Genomic DNA, 14,195 nt, shown 5'->3' with positions numbered 1-14,195 from the left:
CAGTTTTAGAATTTTTTTTAGGGGTCAAAATGTAAATAAAACCATATAAATTTGGTATCCCTGGAACCGTACCGAAACACAGAATATAGGGGACATGTCATTTTGGCTGCACAGTGAACGCCGTAAAACCAAAGCCCGTAAGAAAGTCGCAGAAATGCATTTTTTCTTCACAATCCACCCCATTCTGATAAAAATTTGAATAAAAAGTGATCAAAGTAATAACATTTCCCGAAAATGGTAGAACTAAAAAGTACACCCGGCCCCGCAAAAAAAGACGCCCTATGCATCCCCGTACACTTACGTATAAAAAAGTTATGGCCGTCGGAATATGGCGACTTTTAGAAAAAAAATTTTTTAACACAGTTTTGGAATTTTTTTTAGGGGTCAAAATGTAAATAAAACCATATAAATTTGGTATCCCTGGAACTGTACCGAAACACAGAATATAGGGGACATGTCATTTTGGCTGCACAGTGAACGCCGTAAAAGCAAAGCCCGTAAGAAATTCGCAGAAATGCATTTTTTCTTCAAATCTACCCCATTCTGAATATTTTCCCTGCTTCCCAGTACATTATATACAATAATTAATGGTAGCATCATGAAGAAAAATTTGTCCCGCAAAAATTAACACCTCATATGGCTCTGGGAGAGGAGAAATAAAAAAATTATGGGGTTTAGAAGGAGGGGAGTCAAAAACGAAAAACGAAAATCAAAAAATGCCATCGGCGGGAAGGGGTTAAAAGAAGTTCTTTCCTCTTGACCACGTCAGAATAGCCTTAAAAAAGGCTGTTCGTCTCCTACCTTTTGCCATAGCCAGCGCCGCCTTCTTCCTCAGCTGCGTCCTCCCCTTCTGTGTTGTCTTCTTTGGGCCTCATGGATGACGCATGTGCAGTCGGCTCTAACAGGCTCTCGCATATATAAGGCGCACCGGACTGTAAGGCGCACTTTCGATTTCTGAGGAAATCGTAGGATTTTATGTGCGCCTTATAGTCCAGAAAATACGGTAAATGTTGTTTTGGCTCATTTAAGGGGTGCCGTTTTGAAAATGGGGTGATTTATGGGGGTTTTCAATACAAGGGTCTTTCAAAACCCCTTCATAACTGGATTAGTCCCTTTAAAACATGGGTTTTTGAAATCTCTTGAAAATTTTGAATATTGTTGTTTCACTTGTAAATCTTATAATGTCCGTAAAAAATAAAAGATTGACTAACGTTTGATGCCGACATAAAGCAGAAATCTGGGACATGAGATTTATGATATAATTTTGGCGGTCTGACTATCTGTATGCAATGCACATCATTTCAAACTTTATAAAATTGCTTATTTTTCTAAATTTCCACCAAGTTTCCTATTTTTTCATAATTAAACACAAAACATATCAACCAAAATTTACTAGTAACATGAAGTACAATGTGTTACGAAAAAACAATCTCAAAATCACTTTGGTAAGTTAAAGCATTCCAAAGTTACGCTAGGTTCACACCTGCGTTCAGCCTTCCGTTCTGTGCTTTCCATCTTCTGCATGCCAGAAGACGCAAAGCACAGACCGGGTGCGGCGGTGAGCGTTTTGCGCTCTCTGCCGCGAAACCGGATTTTTTAATCCGGACACAGAGTACTGCATGTCCGACTCTGTGTCCGGATTAAAAAACCCGGTTTCGCGGCGGAGAGCGCAAAACGCTCACCGCCGCTCACGGCTGGACAGCTTTCTCACCCATTCAAATGAATGGGTGAGAAAGCCTCCTGCAGGTTTCCGTATCCTGCTCTGTTTTATGCAGGAAACGGAAACCTGCAGTACGGAGAGCACAACGCAGATGTAAACGAGCCCTTAGTGACACATGTCAGTTTTGAAAAATCGAGCTTGGTCAGGAAGTCAAAAGGTACCATCGGCGGGAAGGGGTTAAAATAAACTGATATCACTTAGGGTGCATTCACACTGAGTAAACGCTAGCTTATTCTGAACGTAAAACACGTTCAGAATAAGCGGCGTCTAAAGCAGCTCCATTCATTTCTATGGGAGCGGGGATACGAGCGCTCCCCATAGAAATGAATGGGCTGCTTCTTTCACTCCGTGCAGTCCCATTGAAGTGAATGGGGAGTGCCGGCGTGTACGCTCCGGCATGAGCAGAGCTTGCCGTATACGCCGGCACTCCCCATTCACTTCAATGGGACTGCACGGAGTGAAAGAAGCAGCCCATTCATTTCTATGGGGAGCGCTCGTATCCCCGCTCCCATAGAAATGAATGGAGCTGCTTTAGACGCCGCTTATTCTGAACGTGTTTTACGTTCAGAATAAGCTAGCGTTTACTCAGTGTGAATGCACCATTAGTCATTAATCACGGTCATGTGAATGTAGCTTAACAGCCACCAAATATGTTAAGAAAAAATTAAGTAATGTAAAACATCAGTATGTTACTGTTCATGTAGAAATCGCTTAAGGCTACGGCCCCGCATTATGAACCGCAGCGAAAATGCAGGAATGCATTGCATAGGTAGGATTGACGTAGCATGTCGGTTGCGGATATTTTTCTTCAGTGTGTGAATGGGATTAGCCAAGATCCCATCCACTTTACAAGTAGTGTAAAACGACATCAGTGTTTGTTGCAACATGTCCTCTACAGCCAAATTATGTAATTTACAGTACCTGGGCCCGTGGCCTAAATAGTAGTTTCCCAGTATACGCCTCTTATTGAGAAATTGGTCTCTAAAGGTGAGAATGATGTTAAATGGCTTTTTTCCCGTTAAAGTATCATAGAAGTGATAATAACTTTTACATACTTAGTTTGCTTTATATCAGCAGGCTTTATTTATTTATTTTTATATTTCTGTAAAGCTTTATATATTTTTAGGGTACTGTATGATGCTTAATGTACCTGAAATCAAAGATCTATTTGTCTGTGTTTTGTCATATCAGCTGCGTTTCAGTTAGCAAAACCCCAAGGCAAAAGTCAGAGTATTTTCTTTCTAGGGGAGCCTTATGAAGCTAATGAGATCAGGTGCCAAAATAAGTCAATTTAACAAGCTCCCCTCAAGTAAGTAAAGTGGTAAACACTCAGACTATTTTTTTTTATTTATTTGCCTCTCTTCTTCTGAAGTTAATGCAGCAGAATAATGGCCATTACACAACATAAAGATGCTTTATTAGAAGCATTTTGTCAGCAATGCTTGTGACAGGAACTATCCCATACAAATAGTACACTCATGTACGTTCTAATAAGACATAAGTTGCAGTACAGAAACACAAGAAAATAATAGAAAAATGAATCATTCCTTCTAAATAATTGCAGGCAGCAATAGGTACTGTAGGATTTTATTCTTTATAGTGCTACTAACTAATCAGTAAAGTTATTGCACAATTATTATCTACATGTTAGGCAATAGTCAAATACTACACTATCCCTTTAAGGCCCCACGGGACGTAAACACCGCGATTTTCAAGCTGCTGGAAAAATCGCCGAGTTTTACAGTGCAAGCAAAGGGGATGGGATTCATGCGAGTCCCATGCCCACTTTACGGAAGAAATCGCGGCTTTGCAAATCGCAGCATGTCAATTATATCTACGGAAACACCGGCGGCTTTGCCATAAATATAATTGTAACAGAAAGTCCGCAGAGGAAAACTCTGCGAATTTTCTGTTGAAAAGCGCTGTGATTACGGCCCATGGGGCCTTAGCCTAAAGGAAGTTTTTAACTGCCCCCAGCTACTTTGAACCGCTTTCATAGTGCTGTAGATGCTGGTAGCAGAAAAACAATGATACCTTTATTATGTTTGAGAGCCCCAGGGATGCGGAGAAAAACACTTTTATTCTTTATTCTTTATTCAAATGAGGATCTTGGAGCACTGTGGGATTTCACTTCTATTACTGAGCACTGCTGTATCATCACTAAATACACGAATCCTGCATTCAGTGTGTTCCCCGGCCAAGTGTGAGGATCAACTCGCGCTGAGCTGAATGCAGGGTGGGCGCGTTTAGTCACACCACAGTAATCAAACATCTGTCTAGTAACTAGGTGCGCACCTGTGTACTCATCACATGACCATGGACCGTATATCACATGACCATGGTCAAAATTTTATTTACTAGAAGTAACAGAATGAAGGGCGGCAAGGAAAGATCTAGAAAACCTGTGAGGAATTGATAATGAAAGTATATTGGAAAATTGTATGACCCTTTATTATTCAAATGATTTTTCTCTGAGTATTGGTCTGAGTGTGGCCAACTCCTTTAATTGTACAATATTAATAATTGTATAATTTTTTTTTCCAACTCCACCCAAAATTAATCTGGACTCTGACTCCACTTACGACTGCACAACACTGTCCATTATTTCCCAATATAAAGTTCTTGACAAATATGTATTTGTTCTTGTTCTCCCTCCCTTTTTTATTTTATCTTTTGTTCTATTTGAAAAACCTTAATAAAATCTGATTATAAATAAAGTATATTACAGAATTTATTAATGACACAAATACTGCCCGAAAATTAAAGTTGTTTTGAAGGTTTATTTGCATTTTAACCACTTCTGGACTGCACATTGAGTATATACGTATACATTTATTTAAGCCAAATCTTATCACACTTAAAAAGGCATAGTAAAGCTAGGTTCACATCTGCATTTGGCATTCCGTTGGGAGGACCGCTTGGGGACTCACCCGAATGGAAACCTAATCTGCTTAAAAAAGCGGTTACCCGTGGACCCCATAGACTATAATGGGGCCCATGTGGTCTCCACTTGGATTCGGCCCGAAAAGATTCATGTAGAGGTACGCTAATCTTCTTGGATATGCCACGCAATTTCGTGTGTTATGATGATGAGCCATCTCAAATACAGAAATTCTTTTGAGGCTCTTCCATTTCACCTGCTATGTTCATTTATGGAGATATTTGTTGAAGCCTTTTCTGTCACTTCATTGATTTGGCAATTCGCCTTTGTCTTGGGATAATTAGATGGATCCACATTAATGTTCTTATGAACACTATAGACTTGTGTATTTGCAGTATGATGTAATCGCTTCAGCAAGGTAATAGACACATTGTACTGTAAGCCTAAAGATTGTGGTCATTTTGTCACATACAGCAAACCTCAGTCTTTATAGATGGATATTCTTAGTAAAATATGCCAAAAGACAGCACTATTCAGTTATATATGGCAGGGATAGATTACAGAGTATCGTATAAAATTGCCTGAATTTTTCTTTAAGATTTGAAAATGGTGATTTATGAGTTTCATACCAAAATTCTTAGACTATATGCTAAGAAAATGCAATTTCTTGAGCACCTTCCTTAGTGTAGCTCCCTGGAAAACTATATATAGCAAAGAAATTGTTTCCCACAAGATAAATAACAACATCCTTGGCAAGGTCAGCAGTGTTGTATCGTATAAAGCAGATGGAAGAGCAGAGCAGTGTTCATTTAGAGTTTAGATACACCATCTTGCAATTTTAAGCACCTGCTATACGCTGAGAACATCTACGGGTCAATGAGGCATCTCTTTGTTATAGGTGCTAAGTTTGTAAAGGTGTTTTCACATATACACATGTTCCATTGTAGTTTCTCTCCGCTATGGTACAGAAAAGCTGGCGTATCACCGATGCTAGAACAGTGGCACCTGGCATCCTTATAGTTGTCTATATATTACAACGAGGAATGGTTGCTGGCTAGAAAAATGCTGCAGGTAAAGTCTTTTTTGATATGGCTCCTGGATAGGTCTGGCTCAACATTCTGTGCATTGAATTTCAGAACAAACCCTATAGAAAACTATGGACCCTGCCCTAGTTTCCTCCGGTATTTTTGTATCACCAGCAGGGAATCTGAAAACAATGTGTTGGAAGCCAGATGTAAATAATACGCTCTAGAAAACCCATTTTAATACAGCATTAAATATTAGAAACTAAATCAAAATCACAATTAATAGTTTATTTTACATTGATATGATTAACAAATGATTATTTTAGAAACCCTCCCTTTTTACGTGCCATATTTGCTACTTGATCACCTTGATATACCAGTGAACTTTGGTTTTGGTTCTTGACCTTTCAGCAATCATGATCGGATACTTTAAAGTTATTGACGTATCTTTTAGGCCAGGGGTGGTCACACTTTTTGAGCATGTGAGCTACTTTAGAAACTTACCAATGGATAAGATCTACTATCCATTTCTTGTGGGCGGGGGTGGGCCAGGGTGGGGCCTGTGGGCGGGGCGTGAGAGCAGGAGACAGCTCTCCGGTGTCTGCTTGTTCACAAAGCAGGCTGAGAATCATCTCCGGACACTGGCAAGCGGGCCGCCGCAGCCCTGACTGCGAACTAGTGCAAGGCCCCGGCCTGCCAGTGTCCAGAGATGATTCTCAGCCTGCGCTGTCAGCAAGCAGACACCAATCCTGCGATCGAACCATACGTCATTCGCGATCGACCAGTAGATCGCGATCGACGTATAGGGCACCCCTATTTTAGGCAATGGCAGTGTGAGACAAGATGATATTGATGAAAAATGAGCTGAAATAAGTGAGCAAGTTCACACTGTTCAATTGAGCTGACTGTTTTAGTTATTTTGCAATTATTTGCCCAGCCCTAAAACTAAACAAATCCCATAAATCAGGTAGCCAGGTCACTTGCAAGTTTGTAACTTTCTCCTAACTTGGAGAATTCTTCTGTTAATATCTATTTGGGTTATTATTGGTGTGCAAAAAAACTGTCAAATTTGCTTATGCAGAGCGGTGTCTACACCATTTTATCCACGCCTGCCCTGATATGAATGGTTCATTGTTTTCATCCATATATATCTAAACATTTATAGGAAAATAGTTTTTTTCTGTAAATTTTTTAATGAACTTGTATGCTCAGATGTTCTTGCTAATATCTGTGGTACAAAAGATACTATGAAATGTATTTTCTTGTGTTGTCCAACTTTAATGTGAAATGTTCAGAAATATCCTAACCGAAAGATTACAAAAAATCTTTTTCTTGTTACAAATGTAAAGAGAATAAGAATGTTTACAAAGTGCACAAACTTGACATCACCACAACTATAACAATCTATACTATAAAAATGATATATTATTTATCTACGATTTATCTACTCAGTAGTTTGGTACAACTTGCCTCCAAAAAAGGAATAAAATGTAATTAAAAAGTCATAAGAACCTTAAAATATTACTAGTGAAATTGATGTGCCTTTTGTCCAAAAATAAGCCTTCATGAATATCTGCTGTCAGCATTATAAAAATCTTATGGCTCTCTGAATGCCGTGAAACAACCACAATTTTTCATGTATTTTTTTGTGTGCAAAAGTTTGTATGCCATAAAAAATGTCATATAGTCACCTGCAATATTAGACAACTTGTTATTTATATGACACGTGAATGTAAAAACATAAAAAAAAATGGTGGAACACCATACCCTTCCACAAAACATACTTTCATACGGTTAAACAGATGCCCCCAAATCACCTCCTCTTTAGTTTATTGAAATACAACAACATTGAAAAATATTACAGAAAGTAGTAGAAAAATTGTAATTTGTGTGGAAAAAAAAACAAAAACAAAAACTGGGAAAACTGCTATGTTGATAGAAACAAAGTGTACGTGTCCAATAACCACCATAGAGGTGGGCGAGGAGGCCAGAATGTAGTTGTTAAAGTACAATGGATGAGAAGCGGGCAAGATGTAGAGAGTCCTGTTGATCCAAGGTTCCCAAACCATCACTGCCTCTTTAAGGGGGTAGGTCCACTTCTCTTTACATGAGGAGAAAAATAATTTCTACTAAATCCCCCCCAAAAAAATAATTGCTGAGCCATTTTAAATCTTAACACAGCTTATGTTTATTTCATGACTTTACTTTGTTGTCATAGTTTCTCTCGAGAAATGAGAAAACGTTAGCTGTCACTGAAATCATCAGTACATAAAAAGCAGCACATGGAAAGAAGTGATTTAAAAATTAATTTATATATATTTATATATCTCTTAAGTTTCTCCCAAGTATAGGAATTTCTAAATGATGAACATCTCAATGTGATGTGCTAAATAAAACACAACTTTTTCGAAACTATTTAAATTGATACTGATACTTTCTGTCAAAATTGATTCTGTTTCACTTGGTATATTGGCATTACTAACTATTGTGTTTGCAATATGTTCTATATGGGTGTTTTTATGCTGTACGGTATGTGTTTAGGATCATTTCTGAGAAGTGCCTTACGTCTAGTGTTCAGCCACTCGTTACTTTCTAGCATTGCACTTGTTTATCAGCAGGGGTTAGGGTAAAGCCTTATGCACACAATTAGGTATGCTGGCTGTCCTGTGGTCCACTTCTAAAGGATTAGACTCAAAGTCCATATGGATCCATTGGTTTCAATAGGGTCATGCACGTATCAACTTTTCAACATGGACCCTAGTTCAGACAGAAAAAAAATTGGCGCAAGTCCCTTTTCTCATCTATTTTCCTGGATCAGAATAACAAATTACAGTGTGCAGTCAGAGACTGTACTGCATACTGAAGAACACACTGTCATGTATGGGTTTCTTGTTTATTCTCTATATGGTCCCCAGAGGCATCCTGAAGGATTGAATATTGGTCAACTGAGTAGGGCCTTAGCCAAAAGTTCCTGAAAATGGAGAACCTCCATGTTCACTGTTGTCAAGGTAAAATTCATGAATGCCACCAGTGTCAGTCTAAGGGTTAATGTCTGAAATAGTTTTATTAAGTGAACATTCAAGACATTGAAGCGTCTTCGCCTGAAGCATTTTAGTAGAGTTTATGGTGCTTAAGCAATTAAATGCCCTCTCCCAGAGTTTGCTAAAGTGCTTCTATCAAGTAAAAGGTTTTAATTTTTGTTTTCATTGAGTTAAGAAACATTAGCAAATCTACATTAATGGTGTTTCTAATTGTACAATTGGCATTGCTAATGGATTTAATTCTGCTGGCAGCTATTTCATTACCTAAATTACCCTCAAAGCTTTTGCGGTAATGTTTTGTCTTTTTTTGTACAGTATCAAGGTAGCTTGTTTAGTTGTTAACTCTAATGTAGGTAATTTTAGTGTGAACTTTACTTTCTGCAGAGTAAAACTCAGATTTCTTCTTATCCATTTGTGATGTGCAACAGTTCAGTATAAAGCCATTCTCAAATCCTGGGGTGGTTTCTGCACCATATGAGTGCAAGTTAAAAAGTAGTGGCGTGTTTTCTTGCGACAAATCACAATATATTTGTAATGGAGATTGGGATAATTGATAACACACATTAGGTAAAAATTAAAGAGGACCTTTCACCATCTGGGGCACATGCGGTTTAATACACTGCTAGAAAGCCGACAGTGCGCTGAATTCAGCACACTATCAGCTTTCCCATTCCCATTTCCCAGCTGGTACCATAGCTCTTCACTGTCAGAAGGGCGTTTCTGACAGTCAGTCAGGAACACCCTTCCTCACAGCGGCATCTATAGCGCTGTACTATGAGAGCAGTCCTCATCATTGCTTAGCAGTAAGCAATGACCACTCTCACAGTACAGCGTTATCAACGCTGCTGTGAGGAAGGGCGTTCCAGACTGACTGTCAGAAACGCCCTCCGGCACCGATAGCTCTTCACTGGGGGCACAGATCGTGAAAGCCAATAGTGTGCTGAATGCAGTGCACTGTCGGCTTTCTGGCGGTGTTTTAAACCGGATGTGCCCCAGATGGTGAAAGGTCCTCTTTAAGTAACTGTCTTAGGCCCCTTTCCCTTTCGAAATCACATGCATGCTCAAGTAAAACATGCATGTCCATGGAGTCTATTAGAAATGGCTGCAGCTATTGAAAGTGTAAAAGCTAATTTTTTTACGTTTAATGCTGATTGATGACCTCTGAAATCTATGAAGACACTTTTTTTATATTTATGTATGTTGTAAACAATTGCATTTCTTGTAGATACTTCTGACTGAGTATCTGGATATGAAGAATACCAAGACGTCTTCTGAAACATCGGCCCAACTAAGCTATGCTAGCACTGGACGAGAATTTGCAGCTTTCTTTGCAAAGAAGAAGCCTCAAAGACCCAAAAACTCTCTCTTTAAGTATGTAATGGTGTATTGTTTGTTTTGGGGTTTTTTGGGGTTTTTTTGTGAGAATTGAAAGATTTTTATTATTATATTATTGGTATTCCTTAACCCCTTCCCGCCGATGGCATTTTTTGATTTTTGTTTTTCGTTTTTGACTCCCCTCCTTCTAAACCCCATAACTTTTTTATTTCTCCGCTCCCAGAGTCATATGAGGTCTTAATTTTTGCGGGACAATTTTTTCTTCATGATGCCACCATTAATTATTCTATATAATGTACTGGGAAGCAGGAAAAAAATTCAGAATGGGGTGGATTTGAAGAAAAAATGCATTTCTGCGACTTTCTTACGGGCTTTGGTTTTACGGCGTTCACTGTGCAGCCAAAATGACATGTCCCCTATATTCTGTGTTTCGGTACGGTTCCAGGGATACCAAATTTATATGGTTTTATTTACATTTTGACCCCTAAAAAAAATTCCAGAACGGTGTTAAAAAATTTTTTTTCTAAAAGTCGCCATATTCCGACGGCCGTAAATTTTTTATACATAGGTGTACGGGGATGCATAGGGCGTCTTTTTTTGCGGGGCCGGGTGTACTTTTTAGTTCTACCATTTTCGGGAAATGTTATTGCTTTGATCACTTTTTATTCAAATTTTTATCAGAATTAAAACAGTGAAAAAACGGCGGTTTGGCACTTTTGACTATTTTTCCTGCTACGGCGTTTACCGAACAGGAAAAATATTTTTATAGATTTGTAGAGCGGGCGATTTCGGACGCGGGGATACCTAACATGTATATGTTTCACAGTTTTTAACTACTTTTATATTTGTTCTAGGGAAAGGGGGGTGATTTGAACTTTTAATACTTTTTATATTTTTTTATATTTATTTTTTACTTTTTTTTTAATTTTTTTTTTGCATTTATTAGACCCCCTAGGGGTGTTGAACCCCAGGGGGTCTGATCACTAATGCAATGCATTACAATGCTAATGCATTGCAATGCATTGCAAAAAATCATCATCTCTTTTGCAGGCTGTATACACCAGCCTGCAAAAGAGAGAATTTGCAGACCGGCTGGGAGCCTTTAACAAGGCTCCCGGCTGTCATGGCAACGGGGGGTCGGCCCTGGAGCATGCTCCAGGAGCCGGTGATCCCTGCCAAAATGGCGTCGGCCATGCGCCGCCGGGAAAATGGCGCCTCCGGCGCCTTTGACAGCAGCGCCGGAGGGGTTAATGCCTCCGATCGGTCCGGGGACCGATCGGAGGCATTAGAGCCGGTTGTCTACTGCTTAAAGCAATAGACACCCGGCGGCTATGACGGCCGCCCGGCTCCCGGGCGGTCGCCATAGTTACAGACCCGACACGCGCCGTACTATTGCAGAGGCTCTTGCAGAGGCTTTTCAGCGTGGTCACAAATGAGCGAACAGCGAAGTGTATGACACATTAATTGTAACTGTATATTTTCCTCTTTTTTTTATTTTTTTTTTTATTTGAAGGTTTGAATCCTCCTCACATGCCATAAGTATGAGTGCTTATCTTCGAGAACAAAGGAGAGAATTGTATAGTAAAAGCGGAGAACTTCAAGGTATGCATTTCATCTATTGTATTTTGCTAAGTAAAGCTATTAAACTTTTTGCTACACTTTTGTTGCATAAAGAAGTAGCGTATTATGGAGTACTCCAAACTTGCACAATAATTTGAGAGAGTGGTGTTTAGTTGGGGTGAACAGGGCTTCCCATGGTTCTACAATTTATTACATTTTACACCAGAAAATTTCACTAAAAGCAGTGCAAATTTTAATTGCTTAAATGGGAGCTTTACCTCTGTCTAGTACAACTCTTGGCATCATTTAATAAGCACTGCTTCAATGATTCCTGCACAAATGGACTTATTTCTCTAGTCCCCACCATTCTTGAGCAATAAGCGCTGCTAGCTTTGCTGCCTGATATGCTATTTAGGATCGGCACTGTCAGGTGGGCATGAGCAAGCAAAGGGGATCATTCTGAGCAATTCCAACTGTGCTGGAATCAGTAGAGTGGCACCAAGAGCAATTACTTAGCACTGTGGTTGGTGGAGCCGGAAAAAGGTCATTTTTAAAGACAGCCTGAAGAATGCTAAATGTCTTCATGTGCACAAAAATTTGACAGCACATTTTAAAAGCTGCATACCAGTTTAACCCCTTCTCGACATGCGCCGTAATAGTACGGCGCATGTCGGGTCTGTAACTATGGCGACCGCCCAGGAGCCAGGCGGCCGCCATAGCCGCCGGGTGTCTACTGCTTTAGGCAGTAGACAACCGGCTCTAATGCCTCCGATCGGTCCCCGGAGGCACCATTTTCCCAGCGGCGCATGGGCGCCGCCATTTTGGCCGGGATCGCCGGCTCCTGGAGCATGCTCCAGGGCTGACGTCTCGTTGCCATGACAGCCGGGAGACTTGTACAGGCTCCCAGGCTTGTCTGCAAATCCTCTCTTTTGCAGGCTGGTCTATGCAGCCTGCAAAAGAAAGGATGCTTTTTTGCAATGCATTGCAATGCATTAGCATTGTAATGCATTGCATTAGTGATCAGACCCCCTGGGGTTCAACACCCCTAGGGGGTCTAATAAATGCAAAAAAAAAAAAAAAAAGTTAAAAAAAAATATAAAAAAAATATAAAAAGAATTAAAAGTTCAAATCACCCCCCTTTCCCTAGAACACATATAAAAGTATTTAAAAACTGTGAAACATATACATGTTAGGTATCCCCGCGTCCGAAATCGCCCGCTCTACAAATCTATAAAAATATTTTTCCTGTTCGGTAAACGCCGTAGCGGGAAAAATAGTCGAAAGTGCCAAACTGCCATTTTTTCACTGTTTTGATTCTGATAAAAATTTGAATAAAAAGTGATCAAAGCAATAACATTTCCCGAAAATGGTAGAACTAAAAAGTACACCCAGCCCCGCAAAAAAAGACGCCCTATGCATCCCCGTACACTTACGTATAAAAAAGTTACGGCCGTCGGAATATGGCGACTTTTAGAAAAAAAATTTTTTAACACAGTTTTGGAATTTTTTTTAGGGGTCAAAATGTAAATAAAACCATAGAAATAAAACCATTCGCAAAAATGCATTTTTTCTTCAAATCCACCCCATTCTGAATTTTTTTCCTGCTTCCCAGTACATTATACAGAATAATTAATGGTGGCATCATGAAGAAAAATTTGTCCCGCAAAAATTAAGACCTCATATGGCTCTGGGAGTGGAGAAATAAAAAAAGTTATGGGGTTTAAAAGGAGGGGAATCAAAAACGAAAAACGAAAATCAAAAAATGCCATCGGCGGGAAGGGGTTAAGGGAGCCTTCACTCGGAGTAAACACATGTGTATTTTTGCAAAATACATGTGTAAAAATAAGACTCCCATGGACTTCAATTACATTTTACAGGCGTATTTTTACATGTGTAAAAAATATCATTGAAGTCAATGGGAGTCTTATTTTTACACGTGTATTTTGCAAAAATACACGCGCGTTTACACCGCGTGAAGGCTCCCTAAGACTGATGTTTGAAGTGCTTAATAAATCTGATCCACTGTGGCCATCTTTTTATTCCACATTTTTATGTTTGTATATCTTTTATTTTTCTTTTAAGTTCTTTTTGATAACTGCTTTTATCATCTTACGGCACCAAGAACCAGGTTATTTTGGGTAATTCATTTTTTCTTAAGTTTCTGAGCGCTGTGGTTTTTTTTTTTTTCTTTCAGTGTCTGTCTTTTTCTAGAACACATAACAGTGAGGATTGCGCCATGCCTAGCTATTAATGCAGTCACCTTATCCTGGCTTTGTAAGGCCACTTATTTCTTTTCCGTCTATATTTTTTTTCCACTGTGTTGGATTAGCTGCAGTTCCTCTACAAAGACCATCCAATCAAGGAGGGGTTATTAAAAGCGGGGAGCTTTATGACTGAGAATTAATTAGTAGAGTATTTTCATGCAAAACATCCAATTTTTTGATTAGCAACAGAGCAGGGCTGCAATTAACACTCTGGGAAGCTTATATTTCCAGCTTTTTGATTCTCAGGAAATAAGATTATCAAACAGGGGTCAGGCACTTGACAGCGGAGGGTTTCAACGTGTAAGAAAATAATTTGTTTCTTGATTTTGTTGGTTAGATTTCATTAAGACCACAGCCTGGGGGACAGGA

At 39.4% G+C, this 14,195-nt stretch overlaps 1 protein-coding gene across 1 annotated transcript in view; it reads left to right on the top strand.

Moving 5' to 3' along the window:
* EXOC4 (exocyst complex component 4) overlaps positions 1-14,195 on the top strand; it is a 342,142-nt gene that overhangs the window by 73,482 nt on the left and 254,465 nt on the right. The window contains exons 8-9 of the mRNA XM_075273922.1: positions 9,893-10,038; positions 11,516-11,604. Coding sequence (XP_075130023.1) covers positions 9,893-10,038; positions 11,516-11,604 — 235 coding nt within the window. The remainder of the gene's footprint in view (positions 1-9,892; positions 10,039-11,515; positions 11,605-14,195) is intronic.

The sequence above is a fragment of the Leptodactylus fuscus genome, chromosome 5 (genome assembly GCF_031893055.1).
Source record: "Leptodactylus fuscus isolate aLepFus1 chromosome 5, aLepFus1.hap2, whole genome shotgun sequence".
Lineage (NCBI taxonomy): Eukaryota > Metazoa > Chordata > Amphibia > Anura > Leptodactylidae > Leptodactylus > Leptodactylus fuscus.
The sequence above is the reverse complement of the archived record's forward strand: the minus strand, read 5'-3'. Positions and strand labels throughout refer to the sequence as shown.